The following is a 10,843-nucleotide window of genomic DNA, read 5'->3' as shown; positions in this document are numbered from 1 at the left end:
TTTGAGTCTTCAGATTTTTGCGTGCATGTGCGGACAAACAAGCACACACACGCGCGCCCTGCATAATTCACACACCACAGCGCAGTGGAAATGGTTTCTCTGGCATCAGGACTTGAGACAGACTGTAACTCAGTAACAGTAAAAACCACACTGGACTTTTGTGTTTCACCCAGTTGCTCCAATTCTTCAAATGGAGGCATAAAGGCATCGACAGCCCTCCAACTATTTTTACCCATTTATAACTTCTGGATAATACCACACATAAAAATGATGGGAACGGCATGGGGATAAGTAAACATTTCAAAATTTGTATTTGGCAGCTCAGGGCCTTTTCTTAAAAACTTAGAATTCCAATTACCGTATATTTCTATCTGGTGTGTCTTGATGTATGTATTTACTTCATACGAATGTTTTCTTAAATTTATCCTGGCTCTGTTTTGTTTTTTTTCCCTCTGGTGTCCCAAAGTTTTGGCAGGAACTCAAATGTTAGGTTTTTCAAACTCTGAGGCTTTAGTTTTTACGGTTACAGTTCACATTGTTCTTTTTTTTATTGTGCACAAGCATCAGATTTATTGTACATTGTTGGAAAGAACTTGTCTATTTAAAAAAAATGCTCTGGAATAAAAAAGTACTTCTTCTTGTAAAAAAAAAACAAAAAACAAAGGTTTCTTGCAGCTTGTAAAATCAACTCTTGGAGTCAAAAATACCAACATCGAGGTATAAATACTGGGATTTGTTTCCACTGTTTTCCAGCACATTTTGTGTGCGCTGATTACGCATCTTCCATATTCGTACATGTTCTTATTTGATTTTAGATGCTTTCATTTTCTTCCGGTTTCGAGTGAGTGTTTTGTTTCTTTCCTTTTGACTGTGAAGCACACTTTGGCTACTGTGAACGTTTCATGAATACATGTTGATTAAAGAGTGCCCTCCATCTCATCAGAAGATTAGAGGCTTATATACCCCAAAGAAAAAGTGTGCAGCCATGTTTGCTTTGCATCAAAATGGCCTCACACGTAATGAATAGGTGAATCTTTCTCGGAAAGCCTACTTTGGTTTCAAGCTCAAAATATCTGCCTAACTTGCACTTTTGGAGCTCGGACCAAAAAAAAAAAAAAAAAAACACACACAAAAAAGAAACGTTTAAAGCTGCACGCTTTAATTTGTGCTTCAGGCTAATATCTTCTTGTTCTCTTTGTTGTTCTGTTTTAGATTTCAATTGCACCCACATCCTCATATAAGTCAAAGCTTAACAGCTACTTGTAAAGCGCCAACTCCAGAATTAACACCAGCTCTGAACATTTATGGGGCGGGGGGTTAATTTTCCTCAAGCAGCAGCTAAGTCATTTTAAAATGGGTGTTACTTGAAGCTTGACAGTCTAGACTTGGGCACTTCAGATTAGTAGTTATATAACAGTGACTCCTGCAGGGGAAAAGGAGACCTGATGATTCACTTGTACTTGGTTTTACCTTTCTGGTGGCACAAATTGCCACCTGGAGATGTTTCTTTTTTTAAACTATGAAGTGGCTTGTTTACAGAAAGAATGAATCTCATTGGGCTCACATTCAAATCTTAATAAGGAAACATTTTTCTTTTTTTGCTGCATGAGTGGACAATGACAATCCCTGCATTTTTTCTGGACCACACCAAACCACCACACTGCGGGTGATGAGTACTGGCCCTGACTGGATCTTGTTTGCTGCCTTTCCTCCTGCCTGTGTGTGTGTGTGTGTGTGTGTCTGTCTGATTTTGCGTCCATCTGCAACGCACTTCCCCTCGGTCTGTCCAAAAAGCGGAGGAAGCGACCGTCTGCGATGCGGCTGACTCAAATAGAGCATCTAAACAACCCTATAAATCCTGGCCTCAGACCTCTAACTCCATACAGTTACGGTTTGGATTATCACATCGCCACCTCACACAGGTCAGACGGGACACAGCCCTGCAACCGCTAACCATCCTGGCAGCAGAGGTGACTGCAACTCTGTGGCCGTCTGTCTCAAAACAATATCCCTGTCCTGCTGACAGTATCTCAGTGTACCCTTTAACATAATTCCTACCAGAGAAAACAACAGGGACAGAGCTCATTTATTTGGTCAAACCACCCTCTCAGCCACAGCTTCTCATTTGCATACCAGTTTTTCCTATATTTATCCCTTTTACAGCAGTCTTACAGGAGCCTCTTTTTTTTTTTCCGCCCATAAAAATGTTTCGTGACAAATAAACATTTCTGCAGAGACTTGTTTTGAAAGTGTGAGTCTCTGTGGACCTCCTTGGCAGTGGAGCTGAGCAGGTCTCAACACTTCACCTGTGCGAGGCTGGAGTGAAAACATCTGCTGCGGTTCACCCCCTCCGTCTGCGTTTATTCTGAGCGGACACAGTCTGGGGAGATTTTGACCGCAGCGCAGACACAACAGCACGCTGCGTAGCCCCAATATGGCGTTAGATATTAAACTGACCACACTGCAGTGCTGTTGTTGTTGCAGCCTCAGCGTTCTGAAAGAGGCATTCATTCAGATTCAAAATAGCAATAATGGCATGTAGAACTGGCAGGAAATGCAGTGCGACTTACAGCCACGGAGGTCACCTTTTGGACTTTATGCTTTATGGCTGCACAATATTTGCTGTTGTATCTCACAAAGCAATGACCGATCAACGTTGAAAGCATTTACTGCCTAAAAAGGCCACGCAGCGTTTTGTTCTTGCACTGTCTGACATGAAATGTCTGAACACCGTCCCTGGAGTGGTGGCAGCATCATGCTCTGTGGATATCTTGCCGCGCTTCTCAAAATCTGTTGCATCACGAGAAGACAGATTTTTATGAAAACGTTGAAACACGTCAGCCAAGAAGTTAAACCTTAGGACATAAGAATGGGCCACTGGAATTTAAGCCTTTTTTTGTGTGAATATGGGTTAAATTTACCCTAAAAATGGATTTAGATTATGGCAAGTTGTGGACTTTGATGCCACATTGCAATATTTAGTTATTTATTTATTTCATTTAAATGTGTTGCATATTAAAAACATGTAAAATGTTTTACATTTTTACTAAAAAAAAAAAACATGTAAAAAAAAAAAAGATAAAACACAGTTTTAATGTCTTGTGGTTAAGTTTTCCAGAGCCTGGCATTGTTTTCATTGCAGAGTTTTTCACCTGGCAACCTATCAGAACAAGCCCTGCTGGCTCTGAATTGTACAATTGACTTTGGAGCCCAAAATGCATGTCTTTGTTGTTGTTGCATGTACACTGCTTAGTCTAACTTTGGGATGAATGTACCAGGAAATTCCCCCCTGGAAAGATGTGCAGCCGTTTAAAACGCTTTTCTTTTTGAGAATAATAATTTTTAAAATGACGTATTTCAAGTTGTTTGGAAATGCTCCTACAACTCTCCCAAGAATGATGTGAGAAAGAAATTGCATGTCTGAGCTCATGGCTGCCTTTTCTCTATACCATTATGTAATCAACAGTGGCGTGCTCCAAATCACCAAGTTTCCAAAACGTCTTGTTTTGCAGATGTGGTCTCGTTTGATCAATACAGCAAATGGCTGCTCCTTCCTTTATCAACATGCAGGAAGTTGAAATGTTTAGTTTTTCCAATGGCAGTAGGTTATTCGGTTATTCCGTAAGTGAGGGAGAAAATATCTCTCTGAATTCAAATGTGAAATTGCTGCTTTGGAAAGTTGCTTTGGTTACGTGGTGAACTGTTTAAATAGCTGCTCTGTGCCATCTGCTGCGTCACAGAAGCCTAATTACAAACGTCTTCATTGCCACACTACCCACTCATCCTGATCTGACTCTGAACCGTTACATAAGGCATGGTGCAGAAGGGAAAAATCACCTAATTCACCGTCGCTTTGGACAAAAACACCACAGGCCATGTGTTTTCCAGCACTGCATGCCAAACCTTTCACATGTGACAAACCGTGCTCAACGTCCACCACTCAAACCAAATGGTAAAACCTGGTGAGAATAATAATACCACGCATCTTAGTGTGGGCCCCGAGGACCATATCCTGTTGTGGAGGGTCTGGGAGAGGCCTGGAGCTGCCAGTCTCCAGCAGACCACAGCCTCCCACTCCTCACCCATCTGAATCACTGTTTACTCAGACTGGAAGGCTACAACATCATCTGTTTCTTCTGCTCCGTCTCTCTGTGACTCGCCTGCGGCTTTGGTGAGGGGAGGCTGTGTTTTCCCTGACGGGTAACTTTCTAAAAGTAGAGACGGCTCTCCAATCAAACGCTCAGAGACAACACTGGCCTTGCCTCCGAAAACAATGTGCCTGCGAGCCGTCTCCCCCAAGAAGCTTTAATGCCTCCATCTGCTAGACGAACAGAGTCAGTTTTAAATAACCTGTTTAGTTTAACGGAACAGGTTCTGTTCTTATCAAGGTATTATTGTTTTAGTTTATGTTGTTGTTGTTTTTAATTGACTTTCACTTGACAAATGTCAGGAGTAAAGAAAGTTTGAGGAAGACTTAAATTGAGAAGAAAAAGATTTTCTTTTGTTCTGATTATGAACCTTCTAATTTTGACTGACCCAAAAGTTATCAGGCCAACTCTATTGGTTCTGGACCGGATTCATTCCTATCTAGAGTAAAAGCTCCAGAATGAAAAATCTGACCTCCGTCTCAGATGACACAGAGGCCAGAAGTGACCTTACTGAGACCACTGCTGGTCCCCATATTTGAACCCGCAGGGACTTCACCCTGAAAATTTCAACAGACACGTTCATCCATAATAATTAAGGAGCACCAGAAAGGGGCAGCGAGGAAATATCAAAATTTGGTGCGATGCAAGTTGGATGTCTGCTGAGGGCTTATTTGGACTCTGTGATGTTGAAATTGCATCAGGTTGTTATTTAGCCATTTGAAGACGTTAAGAGTCCAGATTTAATTAACTCAATTCACCAAATGTCTAAAATAAAAAAGACTAAAAACCCAAGTTCTACATGTCACATACTGTTTCTAACTTCCACTGATTGTTTTTGTCACAAAATATAACTTTTCCTCAAACGCTGGAATGTAAAAAAAAAAAAAAAAACAATAAAGATTTGCACAGTTGCCCTCAGAACTGTGTTTTCTACTCATTCCTTTTGTCAGCGAGATGCCAAATTGCCCCGACCTCAGAATTCCCCATTAATGTCCACCCAGTGTTACAGTCCAAGACAAACCAAGCGGGGGCATTTTAGAGTCTTGTGGGCTTTGACTCAGCTTCCTGCTGTAGTAGCTGAGGATAAAACTGGAGATTTATGTGAAATGGAAGTGGGTGTGGCAGACACTGAGAGCAAGAGTCTAACCTGCTTTCTCTGTCAACAAAGTCCAGTTTTGTGACTGGTCAATTTTTATTTATTTTTTACCTGTGTTTGGATCTTAAGAAAAAAAAAACATCCAATAAGAAAAAACAAGTTAGTCTGATGAAGCGCAACATGTTAAGGGGATGCATGTTAACCAAGTTATAACAGTGCATTGCCTCAAGCGTGCAGCATTGACTTCTGCTTCATGAGCATGTTTGGGCAAAGAGAGGAGCGGTTCTCTGCTGCCACCTAGTGAGCTAAAATCAGCATTACAGCTCAGAGTTTACATTTAAGAAAACAAAAATGACTTCTCAGACACTTAAATATTCATTGAGACCAGCAGAACTGATATTACCGAAATATTAGGTTTCGGTGGTGTTATGGGAAACGTGACCGTGGGGGGAAACTGCCAAGTTCAACATGTGAATGGAAAACTGACTGTGGATGTTTGCTAGAAAAAAAACTGTGCACAAGTCATAAGGATCACAAAAATTGAAAAAGGATGATGAAATAAATATAATCCAAGAGGGGAGATTGAGAAGGCTGCAGTGGACAGCAGCTGGAGTCAGAGGTTCAAGAATCACCACACATCCAGGACACAGTCAAGTGTCTCACCTGGGCGGAGGACGGAAAAAGCATCTAACACGCTATTTTCAGACAAAAGCATAATTTTCATTCTGTTTACAATTAAAAGTCTCAGTCTGAAGGGGCTGCTTGAGGTCCAACATTGACTTTCCATACAATGTGATTATTTGGGGTCATCTGCTGCCGTTGGTCCACTAGCTGTATAAACTACAGAGTTAGTGCTGCCGGCCACTTTTCAGTTCTTTGGACTAAAGTATGCAATATTGTCATTTTGGGTTTTTATTACATGCAGGCTTAAAATATATCAATCTGTGTTTAATGAAACTATAACATGAGTTCTGTCTCTCAGAACGAACAACCAAAAAAAAGACTTTTGATAATTTAATTTCTATTTTTGACAAACACCGTAAATTATTCAACAACCAGAGAAAAATCTCACCAAACTAGTGATTATGTTGCTTTTATTATTAACTCTACAAACCCTAGAATTTCAAACAAAAACAAAACTAGTGCATAGAAGGCCTTTACAAAAAAAAAAAAAATACATATGATTTGGAAGTGACGTTTACAGTTTGGTACATTTTACCATCTATTGTCATAGTACACAACCCACAGTCAGATTTAGTGCAGAAAAAAAAAAATACATTTGCACAACACATTTCTTCTGTAACATTCAATACTAACGGGGCTTTCGGCCCATAGTACAACGCATATTAGACACTTTGACAAAACACAGCAGATGCAGAAGTTCTCCCAGATTATCATCTGTCAAAGAGTCAGGGATGATTTGTTCTGCTTCACAAACATACGCATCGTCAGAAGTCAAACAGCATTGGATGACGTAGTTCAGGTCTTTGGTTTATGGTGTCCTTGGCTGAGTCAGACAGGAACAACCGAAATCGAGGTTCTGCAAGCTTTTTACTTTTCCTATTTACTAAGCACCACATTAAGTGTTTCATTCAGGAAACCATTTTCCAAAGTGCGCCGCAGATTTAAGGAGGTCTGAACTGAAATTTTCCAAATGCCTCGGTGAATATTGTTTTATATTTAAACCTCCTGATCTGTTCAAAACTGTTTCTCCTGCTGGACAAGCAGTAAATTCAGAAGGGAGTGTAAATATTTTCCACAACATACCAAAGAAACAAGGCGTTTAGTAAATGTAAAAAGGCCAATATATGAATCCATACTGATAAACAGCTGGAAAAAGTATTAACATAAACCTACCTTTCATTGCAGCACAATGATGTAATATTTTATTTTTTGACAAACCCAACCTTTCTGTAGTAATAAAAAAACAAAAAACAAAACACCATTCTCCTAAATGTTGGCACCCAAACAAATTTGTTAACAGAAATCTCCTTGAGGAATTTCCTTTCCATTTCTTTTTAGGTTTGAGAATATGAAGGGACTTTTGCTCAAGAATCCATAAATGTCTTGAAAAAAAATGAGAGAACAGGCCATTCGAGCAAGACATGAGTGCTTCTATCGATACGTCACACAACTAAAGCAAATAGATACACAGCTAAATCTGCCCGAACAGTCAGAGTGAGTCCAAACGAACTGGAACTGTGACAAACTAGGCTGAACAAGGAGGAAGTCGGCTGCAACATGTTTAAAATGGAAATGACGAGGGAAGTAAAATCAAAACTCTCAAGACTTTTAGAGAACCGCAGCTTAAAGTGGCATAACGTTATCCCCAGGATGTCATGAGAACAACTTTATTTATGTACAGATATTGCGTGTATATAGTGTAGATAAATTTGTTTGGAAATAAATTTGATTAAGCAGGAGATGCGGAGGAGCTTCTCCAAGTTCCTCAACAGATTCTCACAAGATCTGTATTGAAACGTATTGAAACCGCGCGCTGCCTCTCCGACTGTCCAATGAGCCCTTTGGAAAATGGTTACAGGTCTGTGTCATTGATCGGCGATATGTAGTAAACGGAGTAAGACATGCGAGCCCCAAAGAGCGGTTCTTCAACATCTCTACGTTCTTTTAGCCGGTTTGGCGATCAGCTGCCTCTCCCTCTCCAGCTCCCGCTCACGCTGCTGCTCCTTCTCCAGCAGCTCCTTCTGCTTCTGCTGCTGCAGCTTCAGAGCCCTTTTCTGAAAATCCAACAACACCAAACACTTACCCAACATGCAGTCAACGCCCGTTTAGATCTCTTTTCGCGGCGACAGTACCTTTAGCTTAGTTGTCTTTTCATGAAGCATGATCATCTCTTTTCTTATGTTCACCAGCTTGTTCTGGTAAATTTTGGCCTCTGTAAACTGAAGAAGACAAAACGGGTTAGTCCTCCGTTCTGATCCACAGAGTCCAGAAAAAGATTTTTTTTAGTTTTTTTTTTTTAAGTCTCACACCAGCGAGTTGAGGTCCAGCAAGGTGTTGCACTCTCTGAACTTGGTGACTTCTTGATCCAGTGTGTCCAACAGTATCAGCTGATTTTGTCTGGTTGGAAAGAGGAAATAAACACAGAATCGTTCAAAGGAGAAGCAAGAGAAGTTTTTATCGATTAAAGTTGTATCAGAAGCATAAAAAAAGTGACCAGATGCGGCAAATTTTGATGACTGGATGAGTAGGGTTTAGCAGGGTGAGATGAAAATAGAAATAGACTTCTATGTCTGCCAAGCAACCTAAAGAGGTCACAAATAAAAAATTGAAATCAGCCGCTGCACTGTACAGAAAACATGGTACGACGAAACAAAGACAAGTTCACTGAACCCAAACCATGAGGTTCTTTTAGAAGGAAATGAAAAGCATGGTGTAAGAGGTGTCATGGTTTGGGAAATGTTCAGCTAACTATTACAGACTTTACCATGAACATGTCATGTTTCAGAGGCCAATAAGAACTCAGGGTGAAACCATTTATTAATAGCTAAAGCTGAAAAAGCCCCAAGGAACAAGAAATGGCTGAAAATGAAGAAATGGAAAGTTCTGGGTTGAGTCGAAAGGGGATTTACAACAGATTGATCACTCTGAAGTACTGAGTCTCTTTTCTTTTGTTTAGAAAAAATCCAGATCAAATAAACACAGAATAGAAAATCAACATGTTTTAATGTGACATGATTATAGTTTCATCACTTTGCACAGAAACTAACAATAAGCACCGACAACAGAAAGCTGATCTGTATTTTATGTTTTGCATGACTCTTGTTTGTTTCTTGTGCAAATTATCAATCAAGACAACTGAATGCTGTGCACATCAAAACATGTTTTGCATATTCTTGTATACTTTTTCTCTGCACTACGAACAGGAGCGAAACCATCAAAGCACAGAAAATGCAGAGACGTACGTGAGCTCCTGCAGGGCCCGTTTAGAGTTCTGCAGATCTGGTAGGTAGTGGGAGAGGAAACCCTCAGTGAGTTTGTCCACTGCTTTCTGACTCACGCAGACGTTCTCTGCAGGCGTGGAGCTTCGCAGATCCGCTGGCAGCTGCTGCGTTGCCCCGAGATCTGTCAAGCAAGTTCAGAGAGCTCAAACAACATCATGCAGACGTATACTCATACAGTTAGTGAGGCTTAGGTGGTCATAACCTTCTTACGACATTCTTACAATCTGGAAGGCAACCCTTTTACTAATATTTTTGTTTTAACATAAGAATTCAACACATTTTTCATGAAATTAAATATTAGACTATGCAGTTGATGCTAAAACAATTTTAAAACATTTATTTGGAGTTCTCCTGGAAAAAAAAAGATCCAATTAAGATTCTTTCTCCATCATCCACCACAACTGAAAAGTGTTTCACATGAGCGGCATCAAAAGAGATCCATAACACCAATTCACAACTATTCTGAATGTGTGAGCTGATAAAAGTTGTCTTTGTCTGTTCTTTATCAAAATGTGGAGAGGCATCTTAATTCCACTCGTGTGAGTGATCTGATTTTAATATTAATCCAGCTGCCTTGTGGTAACTTTGGGGGACCTTCAGAGACCCGCAGCTCGGATGGGAGATGCTGCTGACAGGGCAACTATTTGCGGTGAACTCAATTGGTTCTGCTCTTAAAGGAAAATAGACAGAAAGGTAGTTTTTTGGGGAGAGTCACAAGAGTCCTTGTTCACAGTTTGCCACCAGCTGCGAGGGCACAGCAGCAAACATGTGGAAGGATGCGAACAAAACTTTGAATATTTTTTCCAAAGCATTGCAATTCTGTAGCTCCAGTCAGATCAGTGCAAATCTATTACCTTCAAACTCAATGTTTATTTGCAAGTGTCAGACGCTGAAATACAGGAAACTCAAATCTGAGCAGGGATTTGGACAACAGAGGTATTAGTTTGTTCCTCGGCAGGTCTCTTGTAGTTGTAATCTTCCTTGGAATGTAGCTCAGTGCTTTGCTCTGACCAAACTAAACACGTGGCAACCTGACAAAATACCTGCCGTCTTCCTGAAGCTTTCCTCTCTATTCGTGCAAGCAAACCGCTTTGTGCTGTGAAACAAAGCTGCAACTGTGTCGCACCGCGCAGAGGCACGCAGGCCCCGGACAATGGACGGACACGGGTTGTGCAGAGACATGTTTTCACTGTCCGTGTACCTGGAAGTTCGTTCTGGGACGAATGTCCTTCATCACCCATCCCCTCCACCTCCATCTGCAGCTACTCGGTTGACCCACCAACCGAGTAGCGTCGAGCGGGCAGCTTGACCTGAAATAAGTCAAACGCCTGCATATGAGTCACAAAGAAATGCAGCGGCTAGCTCATTGAGCTTCTTTAAATGGCAGGAACACGACAGTCCTCACTGGACCAGAGGCTGAAAACTGAAAACTACCTCGGCCGGGCGGGTTCCTGGTTCGGCTCCGGCTGAACGGAAGCTGTCGGGTCGCGTGTTAGGCCCGCAGGAAAACAGACAAATTCGGATATTTGCGATTTGTTGTAGCATGAGACATCGTCATGTGACCTCTGCGTCATCACGTGATCACGTTCCGAAGGGTGCCAGCGCGACGGATCCGGCTCCCTTTGACGACTCAT

General features: G+C 41.2%; 1 protein-coding gene across 1 annotated transcript; it reads right to left on the bottom strand.

Moving 5' to 3' along the window:
• Nucleotides 1-6,649: 6,649 nt before the first annotated feature.
• Nucleotides 6,650-10,782, bottom strand: bloc1s6 (biogenesis of lysosomal organelles complex-1, subunit 6, pallidin). The gene is made up of 6 exons (XM_055045092.1): nt 10,644-10,782; nt 10,411-10,519; nt 9,171-9,330; nt 8,238-8,325; nt 8,061-8,147; nt 6,650-7,982 (listed from the first exon to the last, which is right to left on the bottom strand). The coding sequence occupies exons 2-6, from the start codon at nt 10,463-10,465 to the stop codon at nt 7,863-7,865; spliced, it is 510 nt and encodes a 169-aa protein (XP_054901067.1). The 5' UTR covers nt 10,466-10,519; nt 10,644-10,782; the 3' UTR covers nt 6,650-7,862.
• Nucleotides 10,783-10,843: the final 61 nt, after the last annotated feature.

This window comes from Poeciliopsis prolifica, unplaced genomic scaffold (assembly GCF_027474105.1).
Source record: "Poeciliopsis prolifica strain line A6 unplaced genomic scaffold, Auburn_PproV2 SCAFFOLD021, whole genome shotgun sequence".
Classification (NCBI taxonomy): Eukaryota; Metazoa; Chordata; class Actinopteri; order Cyprinodontiformes; family Poeciliidae; genus Poeciliopsis; species Poeciliopsis prolifica.
This window is presented reverse-complemented; position numbering and strand designations above follow the sequence as displayed.

Coding starts and splice junctions, on each gene's coding strand:
- bloc1s6 (XM_055045092.1), bottom strand. CDS start 10,465: ATGGAGGTGGAGGGGATGGGTGATGAAGGACATTCGTCCCAGAACGAA. Junction 9,331..10,410: donor GTCCCAGAACGAACTTCCAG/GTACACGGACAG, acceptor CTTGCTTGACAG/ATCTCGGGGCAACGCAGCAG. Junction 7,983..8,060: donor AAAAGACAACTAAGCTAAAG/GTACTGTCGCCG, acceptor TTGGATTTTCAG/AAAAGGGCTCTGAAGCTGCA.